Raw genomic sequence first — 27,817 nt, 5'->3', positions numbered from 1 at the left:
AGTACTTTTTTATTTATCATATTTTTGTCACTATATGTTTTTTTATATTTAACTCAAACTCAAAATAATTGGCTGCTTATTAATAGTTAAGCTAGTAGTTGGGTATAGGTATTGCATATGATTAGGGATGTAGCATTGAATATGTACTTTATAACTACTAATAAACAGCCAATATCTTAAAAATGGTCAGGTAATAAGGCTTAAGCTAATAGTGTGAATTGGTACTTAAACTTTGTGTTTACCAAAACAGTATTAAAAAAAAAACAAAACAAAAAAAAAACTAGTTTGTGCATCTAAAACAATCATTAAAATGATCCATCGTTGTACATAATTTAAATTGTGAACTAAAGTTCAAATGTTTGGGGTTATTAATTTGATTGTTTAAAAAATATATTTTTGAAGTCTCTTATTCTGATCAAGCATGCATTTACGGTAGGGATGGTCCGATCGATTGGCCAAAAATCGCTATTGGCTGATAATCACATTTCGTCACTCATTCAGCACTCGCTAATCTGCCCGAATTCATGATTCGATCACAATTGTTTGTTTAAGAGTTTACAAGCAGAGGAAAAATAAGAACTGTGATCTTTTTACATATACGAACTGAAAGTTCTGTGTTTTCAACAATATTGCAAGTTCATTATAACCTGGCTGGAAAGATTATTGAAATAAAAAAATAAAACAACAAATTTTTAATTAAATATTTAATAATATAACTTATCGCAATTTACTTATTGTTATAAACAGTAGTTTATAGGCATATTTCCTTTTAGTAAAATAGTAATGTATTTATAGATGTGTATTTTAATTCTTATGCAACAAATATGCACTCCAAACTTCACTGAGACATGTTGAATTCTTCTTCCATCATTTGCAATGTTTCCAAATTACTTTGTTAGTGATTTTTGTTACCAATTTTTTTAATCTGTTTTATGTATTATTTTCTGTAAAGCTGCTTCTGACCATTACATGTCTACGCTAATTGGTTATAAGAGATGTGTTTAGGAATTATATGCAACATCTTTAATTTATTCTCTGAGATAAGGCAAGGTTTACACCTAATTATCATACTTAGAGTGAAAATGTGCTTTATGCATCCTAAAAAAATCCTGATAAAAGATTTCAGCATTATTACTCCAGTCTTGTGAGGTCAAAAACTCAAAACAATAAGTTTCAGCTCTAGAGCAGAGATTCAGATGTGTGTGTGTCGTGTGTGTGATTGTGTGACCGACAGAAAGAGAGAGAACAAAAAAAAAAAAACAGCAATTTGCCAGAAAGGGATTCGAAAAGTAAATGGCTGTGCATCACAGCTAGCAGGCACTGAGGGCTGATCAGAATGATTCCATCACCCGCCTGACTTGCTGAGCCGAGAACAGTGCTCTACATGTGCAGAGCTGCGAAATGAGACATCAATAATTATCGAGCGGTTCTACCTGCTCCGCTCCGAGCCTGAGCCCAACCTGATCGTCAATCCACACATCCACGAGCCAGGCCTGGGAAACCAACAATAATAATAAGCCTCTGCCACCTTAAATATGACAAAAGCCCACATGCACTCGTTAGCCTGGGGGAAAAAAAGGATACAAGTTTTGGTATAGAGGGATGAGGGATTTCAGAGCTCTGCTGGCGTTGATGGCTGTCGCTCGCACCACTGTGGGCAATATAGTCCCATCCACTATGGCTCCGTCAAACAAGGGACCAAAGAACGGCACCTGTGGAAAAGGGACATGACATGATATATGAACACTTAATAGCCTGCCAAGAGGAGAGAAAAAAAAGAGAGAAGCCCAAAGCATGGGCAAAATACACATTTCAATCAGTATTAAGGGCTGTTCACACACCCTCCTTTTTTAGCATGAAAAATGCTGCATGGCATGACTGTAAAACAAGACAATGAATCTTTATGAACTCCTTTCCAGCGAGTCTGAATAAATGTATTGTGAATGGCTCGTTTTTTTGTTCCATTTTATTTTATTTCATGTTCTAGTTTTGAGTTGGTTTATGAAAGCTTTTATGAAATGTGGATTAATAAATAGAGCAAAAAGTAATAATGAAATAAAATGAATGTAATTTTATCGCAATTAAAAATACCTATTTGCTATTAGATTTGTCAGAATTATTAGTGCTAAGAAATGTTTTATTGAGAGTATTTTTTCGAGTCTCTATTATTGCATTCTGATGGTTCTTTTTTGTGGTCTGTTCCTTTTTTTTGTTTTATTTTTTCACTAGTTTTGAGTTGGTTAGTTTATAAAATGTGGATTAAAAATAGAGCAAAAAGTAACATTGAAATAAAGAAATATTATTTCAATTAAAAATTGTATTTGCATTGATTTGCTGCTCAATTCAATTTATTATAATTATTAGTGCTAAAAAATATTTTATTGACACCAAGCATTTTTTTGCAGTCGTTTCCATTTTATTTTATTTTATTTACTACCTTTGAGCTGGTAAGACATTTTGAAATGTGGATAAAAAGTAATAATTAAATAAATTTAATGAAATATTATTGCAATTAATAATAACTAATTTGCACTGACTGCTTATTTAGATTTATTATAATTACTAATGCTATTAAATATTTCATCGACATTGTTTTTGGGCAAACAGTTTTTTATCAATATGCCTGATGCATGTACAGCTCAAAAGAAAAACATTTATATTTTACATTAATTTTTACATTTTAAATTAACATTTGTTCCATTCTTTCTGACACTTTTGATTAACTAATGTATCTAATATAAATAAATATAGTGATATACTTATATATTTTATATAAATACTACTACGACCAAAAAAAGCTTTTGCTGCTTGTTTAAAGTACTTATTTAAAATGAACACAATTCTCTAGATTTTTGTGGGAAACAACTGTTTTATGTTTAATCCACTTAAATTTGTTATGTTTTTTTTTTACGATTTGAATTTTATTGATTTTTCTTATTTGCAAATGATGCAGATGAATATCAAATACATAGTAATATAACATTAAAAGCAGAACAATACAAAATAAATAAATACAATAAATAAATAACTTAACATTAATTGAGTGAATAAACCAAACCAAAAAAAAATAAAAATAAACAATTCTTTAACAAGTGAGTATGTGAAATTGTATGTATGATATTTCTGTTCGAAATAAATCAAATCAACATCAAATCAAACAGAAATTGATTAGGCTAACTTAATTGTTTTTCCAAATTTAGGTTGATTGAACATAAAACAATTAAGTTTTCCCTCCAAATAAAACAGAGTAAATGTGTGGATTCAGCACATTTTAAATAAGTAGTCTAAACAAGGATCAAAAATAATTTTTAAGTGAACTACTACTACTACTACTAATAATAACGACATTTTTATTCAGCGTATTTATATATCCGTGTCTTTTTCTATAGTTTTACCCAAAAATAATTAATAACTCTTCAGTTGCATTAGACTGTCTGTGAACAAGCCTTTACACACCTTATAAGCAAGCAGCTTTGTCCTTTAAATAAAAGGAGGCATGAAAATGTCAAAACCTTCGACGTATTTCAGCCTGCTACATAAAAAAAACCCATCCTGACATTAAACAGAAAAGAAACAGTGAATAGCCTTCATGCACTGAAATGGGGTCTAAATGGACTTTCATAAAAGCCAGGCCTCGTCTTTCTTTATCTCTCCATCTTTCTACATTTCCTCAGACTGCATGAAAGACTGAGCCTCTCGTCTCGGATCCATCTCCACAGCGGAATTCGATTCTGAGAATCCCATTCATTCAATTAAGCCCTGACATAACTGAGCAGGAAGCAAAGGCTGGTAGCGCCAAAGACAGATCTGCTTCCACCGTCTCCTGTTCAAGGCTTTGAGCTCATTTACAGAAAAAAAACAAATGGCTGTGATGCACAAACAAATATCTCTGCTTTGCTTTAGTTACTCTTTAAGAGCGACAGATTTTTTTTTCTCCCTCTAAGTATGCTTAAGGGTTTTACCGTATTCTGTTGTATTGAGATAATAGCAGTGCTTCTTTCACATAGACTTTCGCCCAGGTATATTAATCGCCGCCCAAGTATATTTGGTGATGCATTTTTTCACTATGATCATCCTTTAAAATAATATTTAATATTATAAAGGCAATTGAATCATAATTAATTTAATATTCACCCAAATGAACCAAATATCTGCAATTAACCAGTGAAAAACTGTCTCTCGTTTACCCGTTTTATAGTCTAATGCTAGTTCTGTGTGCGCAAGAAATGTCAACATTCCCACAGACAGTCACATGCTCTGCACACTGACAGAGATTCGCTTTTTTGGCACTTAAAAATGCATCCAGCATTTCTAAATCTCCTAATGTCCGATATTTGGCTTTCTTGTTCAAAAGTTGACGTTAAACGTATGCATTTTTAAATGAACTTTTTATTTAAACATACTTTTGCTTGGCATTACAGCTGAGTGCGCAAGCACAGTCGTGAGAGCGAGAGAAACATCAAATAATTTATTAAAGACTCAGAAAAACTTGACTATATTCTAATATAATGTACCACAGATACAGGGACACTGGAGCGTTTTAAAGCTGCTATTCATCAGTGGATCACTGGTACAGTATGTCAGCTTACAGACAAAGCAGCTGATTGACATGACTTCAAAACGCTCCAGTAATCCTGTATCTGTGGTTACCTTCAGTAAACAGCAGTGAGTTTGGTAAACCGATGACCTTCACGGCCAGTCACAGTAATTTTTAATAAATTACTCAAGAGTGCTCAAATGTTAGTGGGAAATGGATGTTTTTTTTTATTTCAGTATTGATTGGAATGTGACTTATTTCTATAAAAACTGTCTCTCGTTTACCCGTTTCATAGGCTACTGCTAGTTCTGTGTGCGCAAGAACTGTCAACATTCTTCCAGACGGTCACATCCTCTGCACACCAACAGAGATCCACCTTTTTGGCATTTACAAAATGCATCCGGTCTGGGTTTCTAAATGTCCTAATGTCCGATATTTGGCTTTCGCTTTCAAAAGCTGACATTAATTGTATGCATTTTTACATGACCTTTTTATTTAAACATACCTTCACTCTGCTTTACGGCTGACTGCGCGAGCACAGACGTAAGAAACAATAAATAATTCATTAACGAGTCAGAAAAACTTTACTATATATTAGTTAATATAATGTACCACAGATACAGGGACACTGGAGCGTTTTAAAGCTGCTTTTCATCAGTGGATCGCTGGTACAGTATATCAGCTTACAGACAAACCAGGTGATTGACATAACTTTAAAACGCTCCATTATTCCTGTATCTGTGGTTTACCTTCAGTAAACAGTAAACAGAGTTTGGTGAACCGATGAGCTTCATTACCAATCACAGTCACTTCTGTTGAGCAAGTGAACACGATGGCAAATCATGCTCAATAGTGCTCAAATGTTAGTGAGAAATGTAAGTTTTTTTTATTATATCTCAGAATTTCTTGGTACCGAATTCCAGTCTTGTGACAACACTACAATGGAATGTGACTTATTTCTATGATGTTAATCAGAGTTTTCAGCATTACTACTCCAGTCTTGAGTAACGAAGTCACAACATCATGCTGATTTGGTGCACGAGAATCATTTTTAATCAGGTCAAAATAGTTTTATCTGCTTAATTTTTTTCCTGGAAAATGAAATGCATAAAAAAACTGGAAAAACTTTTTTTTAAGGAAATTTTAAAAACAGAGGATTTAACTAACATAAAATACATAAAAACTTAAGTATCACTTTTTAATTTTACTGCAAAAAATGCAGTGAAGATATTTGATATTAGAATTAGGAATATTAGAAATTAAAGATTTGGACTAGAAACAAGACAAAAGTTTCATCTAAAGTTTTACAAAGTCTAAAATAAATAAATCTGACTCCAAACTTTTAAACACTAAAGTCATCCCATTCTCCAGTTTTACTCCCAAGTTATATTTCTTTACACTGTTAAAATCTGCTGGAATAAAAAAAAAAAACAGATTCAATAATGATTTCATGCCTTCTCTATCTAGTTCCAGATTTTCTGTAGGTTTTATGCAGGTAAATGTAAAGTGTTGGTGGACAAAGTTAAAAAAAATAATTGAAAGCAACAAAATAATTTAAAATGTTCTCTAAAGGGACTGAACACGATCTTCATTTTCACATGTAATGATATGACTATTAATTTAATACCTTCTGCTCTTATTTAAAACCTTAAATTGTGAAGGAGTGACTTTTTTGAAGCTATAAAAATAACGCAGTAACTCAGAGTCATCAAAAAGAAAGAAAGAAAGAAAGAATGAGGACTGTATGCTGAGGAATGTGTGCTCAAATGTGCTGAGCTCACCTCAGGTTTCTTGATGATCTGGATGCTGTACATGTGGTTCTTCATAGGGTAGATGACGATGAGCACGTCTCCAAACTCAGTAGGAATGACGCCTCTCCGATAGTCCCGCGAGTGCTCAGACCACACGATGTGCACTTCATCATTACCCAGGTGTCTCAACTGTAAACACACAGAAGAAATGAAATCTAGTCAGAAATCTGTACAGAGAGCATGCTCATTCAACTTATTCAAAGGAGGTGTCTTTAAACTGCCATCACCAAAAAAGCCTTTTATATAAAGTATTAAATACATTTCAGTAGTTCAGCATCCTCTCCTTGTGTCATTGTTATTACACATAACTAATTTTTCTGATTTTTTTGTTTTGTTTTATTTTTAGGTTTGTATTGTTAGGATTTTTACCTAAATCTGGTTCAATCCCATGTCAACAACTCCTTTAGAAATATTATTCCCAGGAAAAAACATGACGTGTTCAATACTTATTTCCTCAGCTGTATAAAAACTAAATAGAAAGTTAAAAACTAAACTAAAACTAACTAAAACCATTATGAAATGAACTAAAAACTGTAAAAACTGTTTAGAAATTAAAACTAATTTAAAATATCTTTGGTACAAACGGCCTTAAGCTTCTGCACTGCTCATATTTTATGGCCGTCACGCTCTCATGAACAAAAGCAAAACTTTAACTCGTCCGAATTGAATCTGGACTCTGCCATTCTGCAGATCCATCCACTACAGTCTTATTAACCTTGCTCTGTGACAGCTAAGAGAACGGACACTTGCGCTCTCTCTCTCCTCCTCTCATTTATCTTCCAGCGATCACTCCATCATCCCGAGACCCGCTCAATCTCTGCCATGACCATGGACGCAGTGACCCGTCAGCGGTCTCGAGTGATGGACACAACCTTTACGCAACCAATGACAAACTCTGTCCTTTGGAGTCAACGATGGACATCAGTCATTTCTTTAACTGCGGCGTTCCACCGGCTCAAGTTGTTTAAAAGGCTGTCAATTTATACGCTGAGTTGAACAGGCCCAAAATGAACATTTAGCAACTACCAAATGCAAACAGTATTTGTGTAAACTAGCTAGTGTATGATGCTACATAGATAAAGAAGACACTGATATAAGAATACATAATTAAATTATAACTGAATATAAATCATAATCATGATTTATGTATCCAGAACACGCTCTACCACTTTACATTAGACTCTCCAACCCTATTTCTGTGTTTAAGTTTGTTTTAAAGACTTTTTTCCCCTCACTTTTAATTATTCTTGATTATTATTTTTTTTAAATGCTTTTAATTGTTTTCTTCTTAAATTTAATTAGCTTATTTTTTTCTCTGTGTTTAGTACTTCTATGTACAGCACTTTGCTTAACTTGGTTGTTTTTTTAAATGTGTTTTAATAAATATTGTATTGTACTGTCATACATAGTAAGTTAAAAGCATAATTAATATAAAATGTTAGACGTGTTGTAGATGGTTTCAAAAAGAATTAGAGAGCATTTTATATAAAAAAAAACTCATTTAAAAATATAGAAGAGAAAAAAAAGATTTAATATTATTTAACTTATTTTTTTTCCATATACAAATATTTTCACCTCAAAATTTATCCAGTGCAAAAAATAGCAGAAATAAAAAGAAAATTAGGTTTGGCATCAAAAGAATACATTTTTAACATTAAAAACATTCTAAAAAAACAAACAAATGTTTAATATGAATGAAATAATATAACTTTTTACTCCCTAAAAAGATCATATTACATAAAAATACATGGAAAACCAATCTGCCATAAAATAAATAAATAATAGAATATTAATTATAATATCAGTTAGAATCATAATATATTAAATTGTAACAAATAACCATCAATTATACTACAATTAGTTCAAAAATAATTTATGGCTGACACACTGGAAACAGATCCATTAGAGTGCATTTTATTTGATAAAACAGAAGCCATGAAAGAACCAAAAAAAAAAAAAAAAGACTGGAGTAAAAAATAAAATAGAAACTAATGTTAATGCTAATAGCATAGAATATATTTATTTTTTATGAACTACAAGAACTTTTGGAATAGTTAGGGAGAGAATATTAGATGATGAAAGCTGCATAAAACAGCAGCCATGAAGAAAGAGAAAGAAAAAAAACCAGACGTGTACTTCCTCATTACCCAGGTGTCTCAACTGTAAACACACAGAAGAAATGTCATCGCAAATCTGTGCCTAGACAGACAGTACAGAGCTGTCAAGCATTTAAAAAAAAAATCAATGACTAATGAGTTTTTTCTGAATTAAATCCCTTTTAAATATACTTTTATAAAACAATAATTTCACATTTAATCTTAAGAGTATTCACATTAACAAAGAACGCATATTATTAATATTTGTTTATGGCTTTTTTCTTTTAAAATCACAGTTCCCAATACTACTGACGTCTTTAGCAAATATTGTTCTTTTTTTAATGCTAATATCATTGAAAATATTTAATTTCAACTACAAGAACTTTTGATTCCCCCAGAAGGGCATATTAGATATTAAAAGCTGCATAAAACAGCAGCTGCGAATGAAGAAGAAGAAGAAAAAAGGGGGCAACCACCACACCATGAGCACTTCATCACTACTCTGATATCTCAACTGTAAACACACAGAAGAAATGTCATCAGAAATCTGTGCCTAGACAGTATACTTATTAGAGATTTAGTTTATTTATAGTAATTAGAGCTGTCAAGCATTTAAAAAAATAATCTAAGTAATTGCTAATTAGCTTTTTGTTTTCTGAAATGAATGCCTTTTTGGGATAGGATAAAATGTATTTGTCCCCAAGAGGAAATTTGTCTTGGGCAAAAAGGTGCTACTCATTGCTCTAAGCAGACAATAAAATAAATAAAACAAACAAAACTATAAAGAACATACATTGTTTGAAAAATAAGACCATATATAAATATATAAATATGAAATATATAAAGCACAGAACACTGTCAGGTGCTAATGTACTACAGGCGTTCAACAGTTTTAACAAGGCAGCAACAAAAAAAAAAAAAAGCTTTGTGGCTACACATTGTGGGTATTCAAAGATCACTGAAATAAAGGACACCATGCTACTACAAGCCCTTTAGCACAGTTTTTCCCAACAAACACGCTGGTAAACCATCTAGCCCAGTTGCCTTACGGCTGTTTCCGCTGTCAAAAGGTACCTAAAAGCGAACCTTTCTTGCAAAGGGTACCAAGCAGGCATAAAGGGTACAATACGGTGCATCACAACACAAGAGTCTACTTCTACCCAGGGGTGTCTTTAGTAACAGGTAATATTTGTAACACGCTATTGCATTCCTCTAAATCATTTTGTGTCTCAAATATCAAATAGAAGTCATTTAACTCATTTGCTCTTTGTAAACTATCCAGTGTTGTAACCTGTTTTTTAGCAGGGCTCATATTAGCGATTTCATTGTTTCCCTAAGTTTTCTTGTGTTAGATGTATAAAAACTTCCATAATTTTATTTTAATCCCATTTTAATTAAATTTACTTTTAAAAAACAATCTTACATTCAATCTTATGAGTATTTAAATCAACAAAAAACATTTTTAATATGTGTTTGATGGCTTTTCTTTTAAATCAATGATCTCACTAGTACTGAAATCTTTAGGAAACTTTGTTCTTTTTTATATTTAATAAATATTTATATTTAACGCTAATATTATTGAATATATTAAAAAGAACTTTTGGATCCCTCAGAAGAGCACATTAGATGATAAAAGCTTTAATATATTTTCCCTTTTCTCTCTCTTTTAATTTTTTCTTTTCTTTTTTTTTCTTCTTTTATTATCATTATTTATTTTACTTAATACACCAAGCTGCCAACTTCAACTTTTGGTACTGACCTGTTGTAAAATGAGTGCACATGTATTGTTTAAGCACATCCTATACTGTGTTGCACAATATGAGGGTTATAGTGTGGATTATTTAGTTTTTTTAATCAATTTTGCAATGTTATATATTTTTATACATTTTTTTTTCTATTTGTACAGTTATTTTCTCTTTAAATTTAGTTTGTTAACTGTCACAAAAATCTGATAAATAAATCTTTTAAAAAAAGCTGCAGCTGTGAATGAAGAAAAACAGCAGCAGCAGCAGCAGAATAAGTGTGTGTGTGTGTGTTCGAGCTGTGGCACCGGCGGCCGCGCTGACACGCTTTAGTGTCTAGTTAACATGGTTTAGAGTTGCTATCGGAAGATCGTGCTCTGGATAGCCTCTCCAGCAGCCCTTGCAAATCCAATTTGCCTCTGAGGAGTCATGATAGGCGATGCAGCACAGGGACAGACCCAATCTAATTTGGGTTGAATATGGGTGTGCGTGGCGTGGAGGTCCCCTCAGCTCCCCCGCAGGGCAAAAAAACGACAGTCCAAAACCCAAGCGCCCCGCGCGTCACTTCACCCCGTGCCTCATGCTCAAATTACAGCCATGAATTACATGAAGCCTTCAGCTTCAGCACTGCAGACCACCGGCTGCCATTTCCTTTCGGGGTGTGTGTCCGTGTGACAAAATGATTGGAGTTTTATTGGACGATAAGGTGGTCTGGACGGAGAGATTTTCTTTCATCTCGGCCATCGTTGTTTAATCATGTAATATCATTCTGAGAGATGCCACATTCGCTTGGCGGCTGATTGTGGACTGAACTCAAAAGGCCTGTCCTTGATGTGATAAGATGATTAAGATTGTATTGTTGTACAGTCAAAGTCAAAATTATTCGCCCTCCTGTAAATTCTTTTTTCAAATATTTCTCAAATGATGTTTAACAGAGCAAGCAATTTTTCACAGTATTTTCTATAATATTTTTTTTTCTTCTGGAGAAAGTCTTATTTGTTTTACTTCGGCTAGAATAAAAGCAGTTTTTAAATATTTAAAAGCCATTTTAAGGTTAATATTATAGCCTTTTTAAGCAATATTTATTTTCTGACTGCCTACAGAACAAACCATCGTTATACAATAGCCCCTTTCACAGAAACAGATCTTTCGGGAAGATTACTAGCAATATTCCTGGAAAGGGATCATGTTTAAACACACCCTTTTTGTAAATACCGGTAAATAAGAAAAATAAAAACAACGGTAAAAAAATTCTAACATTACCGGTAAGTTGCCAAAATGCTGTGCTGTGTGAAATTGCCAGACAAAGCGAGTTAACATTTAGGACGCGCTGACATGACGCATCTACTCCAATCAAACAGCAAACTTAGACGCATTCAAGCCCGCTTTTTATGAAAATAAACATTTGAATATTTTTCCAGACACATTTAGCTGCTAGATGTTAGTCAGATAACGTTTCCATGTTCATTATTAATGCTAACTGTGTTTGTTGATATTTCGAAATTATCGATAAAACGCTTATAATAATAAACCACTGTTTGTTTACCATACAGCTCGGCTTTAGTTGCTTGACGCATGTGCATGTGAAAAAGTGCTCCAGTCAGCGCCAGCACACACACACACACACACACACACACACACACACACACACACACACACACACACACACACACACACACACACACACACACACACACACACACACACACACACACAAATGTATTCTCAACATGTGAAAGTTGTTGATAATACTTATTCATCTACAGGATTTGTAATGTAGTCAAATGTGTAAACTGTGCTTCTGCCTTTGGATGTCTCTGGGACAAAAGAAGCTGTGTGAATGCTAAAGCTTTCATAAAAGTGAAACTATCACCAAACGCCAGACCCCTTTTATTGTATGTCTACAAATACAAGTGAAGAAAATAAACAAATTTTATCATTAAAAAAAGCATAAATGCAGGGTTTAGTTGTGTTAAAATTATATCATACTTTTTTGAAACGTTTGCATTTTATCATACATCCTTTTAACTTTACAATTATACCCTACATAGGAATTAAATGCTATTTTCATCGACATTTAAATCATATATCATCATCCTAAAAAAAAAAGGCACATTTTTGACCATGTCAGAAATCATTAATCCATTAATTAATCAGTACGATGACTAAAGATTTGAATTTGTTTCTTTTTAGTTTCTCTCTGTATCATTCAGTTTGGAAGAGTAAGAGAAATGCCACATTTGCTTGCAGCGTCTGAAAATAGTCTCCAGCTAGGTAACTCTAGGTCTTTCACAAATGTCTCCATGGTTGCAAGGTGGTGTGCAAGCAGGTGGTCAAGTTATCAGTTATCAGATTTTCAGGAGCTGCGTAATATCATTGTGCCTGCTGCAGCCATCGGTTTCTGTCAGTCTCAGTACTAGATTTAACTGCAGAAGGGTCAGACTTTAATAGGGAAATTATCACAACTCGCTGGTCATTTTTGAGTGAGATGCTAATGGTCTAACCTGATTCAATAATCTATGCTAAGCTAAGCTAAAAGTGCTCCCGTCAGACCCGGGAGATTAAGTGAATGAATAAAAAAAATAATGGTAAAAGTCTGTTAAAAAAGCTGTTAAACTTTTTAAAAAAATCCATCTTATTTCTGCTTTGAGTCAGTAAATAGTAAACTCTGGAAGTGGTTGAAAATGGACAGGACCAAAATATTTCAAACCCTGTTTATGCCTGTATTTAATGTCTTTTGTGATTGAATTGACAGAAAAAAACGGTAACACTTTAGAATAACTATCCGTTATAACTAGTTAATAGACCATTAATAAACTGTTAGTTAACAAGTTATAAATGACTTGTTAAATAAAAGTTAATAGTTTGTTAATTATTTACAACTGTGCCTTATAGATGGGCAATGGATAACTTACAAGCCGTTAGTTGACAAGTTGTAAATGACTTCTTAACTGTACTTTAATGATTTATAACTATACCTAATACATTTTTAAGAGATCATGAACAAGCTGTTAGTAAATTACTTAATAAAGACTTGTTAAGTATCAGTTATGGTGTGTATATGTTATTGGGACGTTATTCTAAAGTTGCAGCTATTTTTCATTTATTAACTGTTAGTTAATGAGGAATAGTTGCAACTTTAGAATAACGTCCCAATAACATGCTTAAGCTAATAACTAACACTTAACTATTATATTTACTCACACTTTACAGACGAGAGTTGTTCATCGTTTGTTAACCATCTACTAATACCAATGAATCCTTGTAGAACAGCAAATGGATGGAATAAGTTCAAGCTACAGAAATTTGATGTAATATTTAAAATATAAAATGTTTGTTTCTAAACCTTGTTCCACTTATAGGCTTTTCTGTGTGCTGTGTTTTACCAAAGAAACTCCACAGATGAAATTTTAAAAGTTGTCTTTAATGTATAGAAACACACATACTGAACCATGACATGGCAGTACAGCAGTATGCAAGAATACAAACCCATTAAGTGCTAAATATGAAAACAAAATAAATAAAAAATTTAAAATTACACCAGTGGTCTAATAAAAAAGTTTCACTGGTGTTATTATAGGGTGAACAACTGATCTGTAAAGTGTGAGTAAATATAATAGTTAAGTGTTAGTTATTAGCTTAAGCATGTTATTGGGACGTTATTCTAAAGTTGCAACTATTCCTCATTTACTAACAGTTAATAAATGAAGAATAGCTGCAACTTTAGAATAACGTCCCAATAACATATATACACTATTAACTGATACTTAACAAGCCTTTATTAAGTTATTTACTAACAGCTTGTTCATGATCTATTACTAATTTATTAGGTATAGTTATAAATCATTAAAATACAGTTAAGAAGTCATTTACAACTTGTCAACAAACGGCTTGTAAGTTATCTATTAGCCATCTATAAGGCACAGTTGTAAATAATTAACAAACTATTAACTTTTGTTTAACAAGTCATTTATAACTTGTTAACTAACAGTTTATTAATGGTCTATTAACTAGTTATAACATATAGTTATTCTAAAGTGTTACCATTGTTGGTAGCAAATGACATTGAGGTTGGCTTAAATCTTTCTGCAAGCACCCAACGATAGAATTAAACAACAAACAAACAAATGTCCAACACCAACATCTTGACATCCTGCTTTAAGCCTATTATGTAGACAACTCTGGAAGATGGTCTGCAAAATAGTTCATATCCTGTTTACACCTGTATTTGGTCTCCACTTGTAATGAGATTGACAAAAATCTTAATGCCAGATATAAGCAGTGCAAAGTACAGAAATTTTTGATTGTAAACATCATTAGTTTAACCTTTCTGCCAGCATCAAATAAAAAAGAGCATTTTGTTTAAATGGCCAATCCTAAAAATCCATTTTACATCGTGTAATACTTCTGCTCAAAGTCAATTAGAGTCTGGCATAAAATCATTTAATAAATCTGATGATAACAACAACAACAAAAACAACAACAATAATATATATGTATATACACACACACACACACACACACACACACACACACACACACACACACACACACACACACACACACACACACAATATTATATAATATCAGCTAGTATGTTTTGATTTTTACTTGAGTTATTTTATTACATTATTTCCATTCAAGTCAATTCATGCATAAAAATAATCTCTACCTTTTTGTTATTTACTAAAAAATTGTAGTTGTAAACTTCACCTAAGGAAAATCTTTATGTTAGCACAAACATTCACAAAAAAAAAGACCAGCCCATAAAATCCATTTTAAATCGTGTCATCCTTCTGATTAAATACAATAACAATTTAACATAAAATATAAAAAAAATCTGATAATAACAACTATAATAATAATAATAATAATAATACTTCAAGAATTCAGACTTAGCTGATGATCGAGTTTGGCATGCTGTCCCGGGAGTAAGCCCTGAGCTCATAAGATCTTTAAGCCCGGGGCTCCCTCCTGTTTGCAGGGCGAGAGGGGAGTTTGAGCTCAGGTATTGTCTAGAGAACTCCCAAAAAACGTTTATCAATTTTTTTCAAATCTAATATTGCAAAAATGGGGCGACAGTGGCACAGTGGTTAGCACTGTCGCCTCACAGTAAGAAGGTCACTCGTTCGAGCCTCAGCTGGATCGGTTGGCGTTTTTGTGTGGAGTTTGCATGTTCTCCCAGTGTTTGCGTGGGTTCCCTCAGGGTTCTCCGGTTTCCCCCACAAGTCCAAAGACGTGGTACGGGTGAATTGACAATTTGACTAAATTGTCAAAATTGTATGAGTGTGAATGAGAGTGTATGGATGTTTCCTAGTACTGGGTTGCAGCTGGAAGGGCATTCACTGTGTAAAACATGCTGGATAAGTTGGCTGTTTACTCCTCTGTGGCGACCCCTGACTAATAAAGGGACTAAGCCGAAAAGAAAATGAATGAATGAATGAAAGAATATTGTAAAAATATTCAAATAGTTTCCTTTTCATTCAAGTCAATTTATTCAACAAATTATGCTGTATATTTAAGATCCCCAAAAATAACGACAAAAAAGACATTTCAGGAAAACCTTTTTGCAAGCATCACCTACAAAAAACAAACAAACAAACATTAAAATAAAATAAAAAAACAATCAACCCTAAAAAAAGACCATCTCTGAAATCCATCTTCCATCTTGTGACCCTTCTGCTTAAAGTCAATTACAGTCCGGCATCTACCTGACAATATCCTCAACCCCCCCTGGCTCATAAAAACAGAAAAGACACAATAAGCTTTAGGCAAGACCATTTCAGACTAAACGTAGCAATCTAATTAAAGGCTCCCCGCTGTCACAACCCAACAAACAGCCCACGAAATGTCCCACTGTACATCCCTCCCTCCACACTGTCATTCACAACAATATCACATTTCTATTAGCGTTCATTAATAAGTCTTTGGGGCGCATTAGCACCTTATCGCCTCGTCTTCGTCCCACAAGACATATGAGAGAGGAAGTGAGGGGACAGCTATAATGACAAGCGATTGGTCATTCGGCATGGGGTCGGACGCTCCATAAACAGCCCCGTATCACCGCCTCCCAGCCAAGCTCATTAAGGGTAATGCTGCACATTATTAGATTTGCGCTGGCCATGTGAACGGAAAAAAATACCCATGCAGACAGACGTTTGAGGGTGTTTACCTCAAGGATGGATGCTGTAATATCCCAGGGGTTGAGTTTTATTAAAACTAACAGCTTGCAACATTGTTCATTTTGTCATATGAAGGTCACATTAAAACCGACTTGGGCAACTTTTTATTACACCTTTATTGTTTTTGTACTACTAGATGTCAATGTTTAGTTTGGTCTCAAGCAGGGCTGCACGATTAATCGAAAAAAAAAGGTGATCTTGATTCCACCCCCTAAACCAGGGGTGTCCAAACTCGGTCCTGGAGGTCCAGTGTCCTGCAGATTTGAGCTCCAACTTGCCTCAACACACCTGCACCGAGGTTTCTAGAAAGCATTGTAAGGGCTTGGTTAGCTTGCCCATGTGTGTCTGATTGGGGTTGAAACTAAACTCTGCAGGAAAACCGGCCCTCCAGGACCGAGTTTGTACACCCCTGCCCTATACAATCTTAATCTAGCATCTCTACAATTCAGCCAACTATATTTTCGAGTTTAGGAGAGAAGCATAAAGACGGTCGCACAAGTCTTCACATTGTTTTATGTTGCTCAGGAACTGAGCCATAGGAAGCACCGGGACATTACCTGGTGGCCTGACGGTCAATCTGGCCTGCCGCCTAAAACCAACAATGCCCCCCGTACCACCCCGGTCATCACTTACCGATCGATTCATCCCCCGTCAACACCAAACCCCATTTTTTTTTTGGCAAAACTGTTCCACACAAACACAAGTTTCAATGAAAAATAAGCAAGCTTGAGATGAAATATGACATTTTAAAAGTGATTCAATTAAATATAACTATATAATTTAAACGACTAATTATTTCAATTACATAATTTCCAACAGAAATTGTTAAAATATGAAAATTCATCCAACAGTTTTCTTTTCTATGAAGCTTTAAATGAAATAATCACACAATAATATTACAAAATATGATTTTTGTTGTTTTTCAAAACTGGACCAAGTGAAGACTCGGTGGAAAAAAAATTGCACAAATATTGTAGTAATGTTAATAAAAAGGAAAATCTGACTTAAAATATTTGCAACACTTTAATTTAAATATTCTGAATTAAATATTTAACATTTTAAAAACTTGATGATGATGATGATAATAATAATAATAATAATACAACAAAAAAGCTTATCACATTTTAAAATCTAATGTAATATCATAAAATCATTCAGAACGTTTCAAGCATTCAAAATATTTGAACTAGTTTCTTTTTTATCACTTGAGTTATTGTATTACGTCCTTTTAAATTCTTCAATATTTGAGATACCTAAAAATTGCATATGAAATTAATTATAACAAGAAAAAGGAGCCTGTCTTTATTTTATCATCGTTATTTACATCACAGAACACAACCACAAAATAATAGATAATATGAGATGTGTATAAACCATAAGATTAGCAGGCAATGAATTAAAACATCCAAACTGCCTACAGTTGAAGAAACACCCTTGCAGAAAGAGAAAAACCCGAGAATGATGTTTCTTCAATGTGAGGTCACATCGACTGCATGCAAGAGTGCGAAAAAGAAAGCCTCCGACGTCCCTTTTTAAATAAAAGGGAGATGGAGATAAAAGCCAGTGGGAGAAGCAGAACAAGAGAATAAAGTACGGCTGTTAGGAGTCATTACTTTCTCCTTTCCCTCTGTTCTGACAGCAGAGAAGACCTTTTCTCTCAACGGGGAAGCCAGAAACACAAAAGTGCAGCTCTCGGCAGGTATAAGTGTCCCACCCCTCAGATTAGCCTGGGTTAGGTGTAATGATGTGGTGTGAACGCGCGGGTCAGTGCGGTTCAGACTCCCACTTCACCTAAAGCACAGGAGGAGCAGAGCAGCGCTGCTGGAGAAAACTCAAGACACAAGAGCTATGAAAGAAATCACACAGCCCACAATCTGAAGGGGCAGAGCACAGGTGAGCCGGCGGGGGGAACGTTTAGCTCTTTAGAGAATCAACAGCTTCTGACTGACCAAAACAGCTCTTTTGTGTACCGTGTAGTGTATAGTGTATGCTTACAACGCAAAGCTGCCATCCCAGTTACTATATATTTTGTGCTTTTGCAAAGTGTTTTGTCCAGAAAAAAAGTCTATTAATTAAACAGGACTCAATGGAATGTAAATAGAATAAAAGCTGCTGCCAGGGTTGCCAAGTCTATAATTTTCCAGCAAAATTGGGCTACTTTGAATTACTTTGTGTGCTTTTTAAAACTCTTTGTGGGTTTATTGTATCAATTATATTTATATGGTTGTATTAAATTTTTTACTTCAAGAAATGTATGTTCTAATTAATAAAAATAATTCCTTACACTTTTTGACGCTTTTCTGGACACTCAAAGAGCTTTACACATTGGGAGATTCTCCTCATCCAGCACCAATGTGCAGCATCCACCTGGATGATGCGCCGGCAGCCATATTGGGCCAGACCGCACACCATCTGATTGGTGGAGGGGAGATGAAGACAATTATGATATTGGGAGGCCATGATGGACAGAGGCCAGTGAGCGAATTTGGCCGGGGTTAAATCCCTACTCATTTTCGAAGGACATCCTGGAATTTTTAACGACCACAGAAAGTCAGGACACCGATTTAACATCTCATCTGAAAGACGGGGCACACTGAGCAGTATGGAGTTCCCTTCATTATACTGGGTCATTACGACCCACACAGAACCAGGTTGAGCGCCCTCTGCTGGTCTCACTAACACCACTTTCGACAGCAACCTAGCTTTCCCATGTGGTCTCCCATCCAGGTACTGACCGGGTGCAGCCCTGCTTAGCTTCAGTAGGACATAGTACCAATGATAAAGACTGCAAGATGTTGATGTTGGGGCACTATTCGAGAGACTGCTGCTGTTTTTATGAACAAAAAGAAGTCTTAAAATTAGGTCCTAAAGGTACAATTACAGTACAAAAATGGCCTTCTTTATTTATATGGAAAACACATTTAGTGGACCTTAAATTAAAAAAAAAAAATATTTAGTGGATATGAGTACTATTACTGTAAACTAAAGACAAAACTATTTAAATCAAAGTAGAAGTTGATCCACTATTTTTACAAAAAAAAAACAGCATAAAAATAAAAAGCAATCAATTAAACTAAAATAGAAGTACTGTAATAGCGTAAAATAGTATATCAAAGTTTCTGTCAGGGCAACTCGGTTCACTGCAAAAACAAATAAATTTAATAAATTAAGTAAAATACTTAAAAAATTTATAAAAAATAAAAATGAATGAAATGAAATGATTAAAAAAGAGACATTGTATAGTATAAAATACAATATAATTTTACATTTCTGGCTGGACATAAATGAGCATTTCAGGACAATGCCTAGTTCTTTTGACATTGTTAGTAACGTGATGACTTTACCAACAGGCCCTTCTATTCAGTAGGTAGAATTTAGTCAACCATCTACTCATGTCCAATATGAGTGCACCATGTCTATATATATATATATATATATATATATATATATATATATATATAAAGTCCTTTAAAACATCAAAATAAAATGGATGGAAATTGGCGTTACTTATTACCTTTTTAGTGAGCGAGTCGTCTGAGTCTGGAGGCATGCGTGTGGAGACGTGGAACATCACTTCCACTGTAGAGGTGGCAAAGTAAGGCATGGTAAAACCCGTGCTCTTGTTCCGCTGCAGGCCACCCATAAAGCCACAGTGACTCGTCAGGTTCACCTAACACAAAAAAAAAGAGTTTATTAGGGCCCATGCATGAATATCCCAGCCAACTTTTTCTAAACCCCATTGACGAATAATAGTGAATAATATGAGTAACTTTTATTAGTGTGTACCTTAAACAATAAGTGTTAAAGCTAGATACACAGGTGCTGCAGTATTCCACTCACCGTTCAATCATTAATTATGAAAAGTAAACCTAAGTAATTGAACAAAGTTTTAGCTACCGTGAATAATTATAATATCACCAGATGGGTATTTGGACAGCTTTTTTACATGCATGTCAAAGCTGCTGTATGTAAGTTTTTACCTCTTCTAAAGCATAAAAATACCACAAAATGCACAAAATAGTGCACTCAATGCACTCCAACGAAATGGTAAAGTTTATGATTTAATTAATACATATTAACCCTTTCTAACAATATTAAATGATGTACATGCTGAATCACTGCTACGTGCTAGTCACAGCTCTAAAATTCAATTTCAAATTATTTGTTTTATTTTTAAGATCTAAGGCGAACAATCTGCTGCTGCTGCTTTTAGTAGTATGGCAATAAATGTCACGTAAAATAGCAATCAAACTCACTTTATTAACATATAACACAGAATAAAGCACATAAGGTGCACCTGAGGTGATCATTGTCAAAGTTCAGCTGCATTGTCAAAGTTGTTGTTCAGCTGCAAGAAATAGAAGCAGTTTCTAATATTTCAATTCGAGGTGTTGGTTTGAACAAAAACTCATTTTAATATGTAAAATATTCCTTCTATCACAAGACATTGCTTTTATTTAGAACACAGTTTAAATCAGCCTTCAGGCTCGACAGTCAGGCACCCTGCTGTTGGTGTCGTCAATCTGGCAACCAGCGCTTGCATTCGTTTTGAACCAGGTGTGCAATACCTAGTTCAAGCACTGGGTGTCAAACTTACATACTGCACCTTTAAATATTACTTTACTACACGCTCCGGAATACAGAAACAAAATAATTTGGAGTAACCCAAGAAGCCTTTACCACAGATAGTTTAATAAAAATGTCACAGTAAACATTCTAGAGGTTTATCTAAACAGTTAAAGAAAATCTGGGACCCATTTAGGAAATATTTTCAAAAACATGATGTATATGGAGTCCTGGTTCCAGCAAACTTCTTCTTTTTCCTTTTCCAAGTTGGAATTAAAGATCATTGTGTGATACAGATTGTACGATTTTATTGTTTTTGTTTCAGTGTGTCACATTATTATTTACCTTTTTTTTTTGTTGATATGTTTTATCTTATTTCATTTTATGTGCTAGAGTTGACATTATTTATACTTTTTTGTTGCAATATTTTATTCTTTGTAATAATGCCATAAAATCCATAAAGTAAAAAATGTCACAATGAAATGCAAAACATGATCGTAATATCATGACATGCTACACAAAGTAAAACCTTTTTTACTATGGATATGCAACATTATTGTTTAAAATGATTAGCTTTAGTTTTACTGTAATGCAACATTCAGTAATTCAGCTTCCTTCGGCTTAGTCCCTTTGTTCATCGGGTTGGCCCATTGGAATAAACCGCTACAATAAATGTATCCAGCAAATGTTTTACACAGCGGATGCCCTTCCAACTGCAAACCAGAACTGGGAAACATCTATACACACTTATTCACACAGACTCATACACTACAGCCAATTTATTTTATTTAATTGCCCTGTCATTGGATTGTGAGGAAAACCGGAGCACCAGGAGGAAACCCACGCGAACACGAGGAAAAACATGCAAACTCACTGAAAATGCAACACAGAATTTAAAATGCGGTAGGCATGCTTCAGGAGAGGTGGATAAAATGACTAGTAATGATAAAAATACATCACAAACCAAAAAATGAATTGGCTACCAGCGTAAAATGATCAAGATTTTACCTCCCAGCCCAGGCCTGATACAAAGTCTTCATACGCCTGACTCCCGGCTGTGTTGGACAGAATGGAGTGCTTGTCTTCTTGTCCCTCTGCCACGTAAAACACCGCGATTTTGTGTGTTTCACGACTGTAAAATGTGAAAAAAGAGACAGAAACACACTTGTATCAGTGATTAATTTCTATCTTTTGCCCCTACAACACCTTTCCAGAAGTAACACCAGATATAAAACAGCGTAACATACCACTGCCTGGAGTCCAGATTCTTCAGCTCTCTCAGTAGTTTTTCATTCTTTTTCAGCAGGTGGAAACTGTTCCTGGAGACGACACATTTTTTACCACATTACTTATCCCTGATCACTTCAGGTTAATTAGTTTGCACACAGACAGGTGATGAACAAAGTCTTTCTTTATAAGAAAGAAAATAGACAGACTGAACAGACAGATGGAACTACTGACTAACAGAGAAAAACTATACAAAGACACAATGATGGACAAAGTCAGTAAGACCAAAAGAAAAACTATATGGCAGATCAAAAAAAATTCAAACAGGTCAATCAACCAAGTTGTCCAAGTTCTGTTCTAGAGGGAAGACTGTCAGAAAACTTAGTTCCAACTGCAAATATACACAAGGCAATCTTTGTGGGACATCAGTCCTCCAGTAGCAAGTTTTGTCAACCCTGTTGTATAAAATACATGTTTAAAATAAACAAATCATTCATTCATTTTCTTTTCAGCATAGTCTCTTTATTAATTAGGGGTTGCTACAGCAGAATCAACCGCCAGCTTATCCAGCATATGTTTTACGCAGCACATGCCCTTCCAGCTGCAACCCATCACTGGGAAACACCCTTACGCTCTCATTGACACGCATACACTACGGACAATTTAGCTTACCCAAATTCACCTCTAGTGCATGTTTTTGGACTTGTGAGGAAAACCGGAGCACAAATGTTTCAAATTAATTAAATTATGAAGTACAAGTAACACTTTGCAATGAAGACTCATTAGTAACATTGAGAAATAGCCAGATTAAATCTTAGTTAGAAAGTTAGTTAGAAAATACAACTGAATTTCATTATTAATTATCTCCATTAAAAAAACTGATCAAAGGGACTAAGTCGAAAAGAAAATGAATGAATGAAAACAAATGATTTTAATGTGTTATTAGGCATTAACTAATCAAAGATAAAATAACTAATGTTAACGGTTCGCACCTCACTGTACAATATTAATGAGCAATAGGAATACACATTTTTCTTTTATATATTGTGCGTGTTTTAGGCTGGAATAACATGTGAACAGGCTGTTGTTGAAACTATACTGCCTATTATGTCTTTAGGCATTCGATGCTGTGATTTACATCCCCACCAAAATCTGATTATTATTTAAAGGCACTCTAAAAGATTAATAAAAACAACCTCATTTTTTAACAGTGCCTACAATATCATGTGTACAGTATGTTCAATATCACAATATATTGTATTATTGATTATTCCCATCTGTGTCTAATGGATGGATAGATGGCTAGATGGATGGATGGACAGATGGAAAGGATGATAAAATGATGGATGGATGGATGAATGGATGGATGGGTGGAAGAATGGGTGGGTGGGTGATTGCATGATACTAAATCTATGATGGATGGATGGATGGATGGATGGATGGATGAATGGATAGATCAACAGAAGGATAGAATGAATGAAACATAGAGGGATAGAATGACAGAACTATAGATAGATAAAGTAGAATGATAGATAGAATGATAGACAGACAACAAGATGGATGGATGGTACTAAATCTAGGATGGATGGATGGATGGATGGATGGATGGATGGATGGATGGATGGATGGATGGATGGATGGATGGATGGATGGATGGATGGATAGATAGATGGATAGATGGATAGATGGATAGATAGATAGATAGATAGATAGATAGATAGATAGATAGATAGATAAAACAACAGTATGATAGATAGATGGATAGAAGTATAGATAGATGGATGGAAGAAGCGACAGACAGAGTGACAGACAAAGACAGACAGACAAGCAGATAGATGGATTTTTGAGGAGGCTCCAGCTATGGTCCGTGGCCCTCATTTAGAGAAGCGGTGCTCCAGACTGTGCGTTAGATCTCTTTCATTAAATGGCCGTCTACTTAATTACAGGCTTCCTTGTTTTTCTCACAGACTCCCAGAAACACGAATGAAAACAAATAATGAAAGATTCAAAGCATGGAAAAAAAAACATCTTATGACACGGTGAACCATAAAACAAAAACCTGCCCATGATTTAATTAAAAGAAACCCAAAAAACCAGATGAATCTATAAGATAATGCAACTTCTTTCCATCTGCCGCTTTTATAGTTCAGAGTTCAGTCACTTTCTCCCTCTTTATCTCTCTCTCTCCAAGTGGCCGCGTGAGTCATGTGGAAAAGCCACACGATGCTCTCTAAAAGGACTTTTTGTTTTGTTCTCCTTTTCTTTGAGCAGGGGTCTCTTTATTAGCTTGTTGCAATGTAATGGTCTTCATTTTCTCCATTGAAAGTGAGCCATTTCAGGAGGCGAACGCGCGAACGGCATAAAAGGCCGACATTAGGCGCGCGCTCACACACACAATGGCTCGGCGGATTGCAATGCCTTAGTCTCTGACCATGGATAAATGATACATGAATGCCTGGAGAGCGGCAGCAGGACAATTCCTCATTAAACAGCCCCTATGCATTTTCTCTCGGCTCTCCAACTCATAATAACCCTCCAGCCACATTCGAAAGGTAGCAGCCTTTTATTTTCAGACGCCGTATCAGGCAAGAATGAAAAGTACCGTGGCTGCTCGGCAGATAACAGACCCCTCAAGAATTAATCCCCCCATAAAAGCTGCGTGCGTACACACACACACACATACACACAGCACACCCGGAGCTGTGTGAAGAAAAGCTTTTTCCCCTCGACGACTCTATGAGGGAATGGTGAAAAAACAATTTTCCTTCATTAATCTCATAACACAGAGCATGTATATGATGAAAATTAATGCCATTACATTCAAGGTGAAAAATAGCCCCAATTTTCCAATTATTTGTCATCTGGAAATATTTAACCATTCTCTGTAATACCACTAAATGGAATGGGATTGAAGCCTTACAGTGAAATGCACTGGGGGGGACAATTGTTGGGAGGGGGACGCACACTGAGGTTTGGACAGTGAGAGAGCTGCATTGTAGTTTCTGTTGCTGGATTAGTTCATCAGAGAGATGTTGACAGTTTAAAGCAGATTAACGTGGCTCTGCGCAATCAGGGAGAGGTGCGAGCACACAGGATGTTTACATGCATTATCGGTTTTCAACAACAACGTCACCCAGATTGTGCTAACAAACTCTAGCAAAACAATGGAGTCTATGGGGGGTTTATGAAGAGTTGCTGAATTTGCATAGCACATGTTTACACGATTTGGTTAAACAAAGCTAATATAAAGATGTAAGTGTTATTTAAATAATCTCAAAAACTGCCCAAAAAGGGACTTTTTAGAAACCTTTTTTATATAAAATAAAACTACCATCTTTTAAAAGCAATGATTAAAGACATACTTAAGGAACAACAAAAATAGTCTGCTTGAGGTGGACATGACTTCTTAAGAATTAAATATAGAGGACCGGGAGGGCAAGTCGGAGCACGTACTCGGTTGGGAAAGTTCCAAATTGAGCCAAAACAAACTATTACAACTGGCTTTTTGATTGGCAATCAAAATTTGCAACATTGCAACCTGCAGAACCAGAATAAAAATAAATAAATAAATAAGCGCTATAGCATTGTTTCATTAAATGTGGCTGCTGAGCGTGCGCTTTGGAAGCAATGCCACTAAGTATGGAGTGCAAGTTTGCCATTTCCAATGGAGGCACGCGATTTGCCCGACGCGCAAATAGGAAAGACTCGCACATGTCGTGGAAGCGGCGCACACGTGAATCGCATGAATTTGAGCCGCACCTAGTTAAAAAACATCTCAACTTTTCAAAATGGAGATTGAAAAAAGGATGCTAGGATGTTGCTAAAGTGGCTTTTTGGTTTCTTTTCTTGTGCATCCCAGCCAATAGCTTCCCATCTGAAAGATTTTAGCATGTAGGGTAATATAGTCATTTAATTTGACAATTTGTAATGCTGCAGTATGTATTTGATTAATAATGGCTGGCTCCTTTACTTGAAAGCTCAGATTTGATTATCATAATCAAAGAGTTTGAGGTTTACAGTCTCATTACTATTCACAGCTTAAAATTTGCTTTGATTGTTCAGCATTTACACTTTACCATTGCACACACTTTGTAACATTTTATTTATCAAGTTTAAGAGTCTCTTTAACACTTTTGTTTATTTTATTAATAAGAGATGAGATATTTTGTTTCAATATTTTGGTTTTTGACTATTAAAACTATTTGCCTTGTTAATGTTGGTAAATTAAGATGAAGTGGTTAAATAACTCAAAAACACTAATATTCTTGGATAGATTGTTAAAATATATTCAATAATTATCGCTATCGAATGATATGAAACATTATATTGTGATCATTTTATTTTTTTTTTTGCAATATCGCCCAGCCCTACTAGCAGCAATAAAATCTAAATTGAGCATTTCTTAATTCTAAAGTTTTCTGTGAATCAGTTTCATGGACCAAAAGTTGTGCAATTTTAGCAAAAGGGACGCTTAGGTTTTCAGATGTAGTAATAGGTGTGGTTGTAGTTTGGTTAAGTCACTTTAGGGCTGTGCAATATGGCAAAAATGCAATCTCAATAATTAAATTTCATATTGAAAGATAACAATATATATTTCGATATAAGTTGTTAATGCTTCCAGATTTAAAAGAGTACCCCAACAATGACTGAAGCCACAAAAAAAGAGGGTTCATAAAACAGCATTTTCGGCAGATAAATTTTCGATGGCCAAATATTCAGTACATCTCTAATTTCAAACCATTTCTGCTGTGTGATTGGCTCTTAGATCAATATAGAGTAAAAAAAAAAGTCCAGAGCTTATCATTTTTACTGACAAAAATTTTATCGTGATTCAATATAATATTGTTTATCGGCCCAGTTTTTATTAAGTACTTATTAATAGTGCCACAGAATGAACTCTTGATATGACTAGGCATAGCTGACTAATAAGAGTTCATACATGGACATGACTTCCAGTGAGCCTCAAACACCATTATTTCTCCTTCTCATGTAAATGAGGGGAGTGAAAAAACAGGCCAATCAGGACAAAACATGAACTCTGACAATCCACAAGGGACTATTGATATGCATGCCTCAGGCAGCTTTTGATTGGCCACAACATTTCCTACTGAGATTACAGCTATGATCATTTTTAATCCCCTTATTTACAAATTTATCTAAGCTTATATTATATTAACTATATATGTGGGACAGGCTTAAGAAGCCATTCTATGAAGCAGGCAGGCGAGCATGAACACAGATTGCGTCAATGAATTCTATGGCACCTTTGGGCAAATTTTTTTTGTGCATTTAATTTTTTTATTCATATATATATATATATATATATATATATATATATATATATATATATATATATATATATATATATATATATATATATATATATATCAAATTGAGTAAATTTGATTTCATATAAAAAGCTGTTTTTAATATCATTGGCATTTTGTGGCTATTTTTTTATTTATCCATTCTGGCAATGGTTTTTAGCAACTCTACCACTGAAAAGGTATGAAATTGGCACTGGCATCATTAACAACCCAAACAATACCAAACCCTATCTAATACCTAATACGGAACCTTCATTGTTGGTGTGCTTTCAGGTTATAGGTTTGAGATGTTAATGAACATCTACAGGAATGAATGTTTAGCAAACAAC

The 27,817-nt window shown here is 34.5% G+C and overlaps 1 protein-coding gene and 1 long non-coding RNA gene across 14 annotated transcripts in view; one reads left to right on the top strand and one right to left on the bottom strand.

The window, feature by feature from the left end:
• The window catches only part of ralgapa1 (Ral GTPase activating protein catalytic subunit alpha 1), a 156,473-nt gene that overhangs the window by 35,579 nt on the left and 93,077 nt on the right, over positions 1-27,817 (bottom strand). For 12 of the 13 annotated variants that reach the window (XM_073928219.1, XM_073928226.1, XM_073928224.1 and 9 more), the window contains 5 exons: positions 22,182-22,253; positions 21,943-22,066; positions 19,883-20,038; positions 6,319-6,477; positions 1,585-1,712 (listed from right to left, as the gene is read on the bottom strand). In XM_073928219.1, the coding sequence (XP_073784320.1) occupies positions 1,585-1,712; positions 6,319-6,477; positions 19,883-20,038; positions 21,943-22,066; positions 22,182-22,253 (639 nt within the window). Of the gene's footprint in view, positions 1-1,584; positions 1,713-6,318; positions 6,478-8,240; positions 8,509-19,882; positions 20,039-21,942; positions 22,067-22,181; positions 22,254-27,817 lie in introns of those variants that run through there. The other variant, XM_073928231.1, reaches the window with a different exon arrangement.
• LOC141378528 (uncharacterized) lies at positions 11,534-14,769 on the top strand. The gene is made up of 2 exons (XR_012393251.1): positions 11,534-12,950; positions 14,201-14,769. It is a non-coding gene; the product is annotated as an uncharacterized lncRNA (long non-coding RNA).

This window comes from Danio rerio, chromosome 17 (assembly GCF_049306965.1).
Source record: "Danio rerio strain Tuebingen ecotype United States chromosome 17, GRCz12tu, whole genome shotgun sequence".
Classification (NCBI taxonomy): Eukaryota; Metazoa; Chordata; class Actinopteri; order Cypriniformes; family Danionidae; genus Danio; species Danio rerio.
Note: the sequence above shows the minus strand (reverse complement) of the source record. Positions and strands in the feature narration are given on the sequence as shown.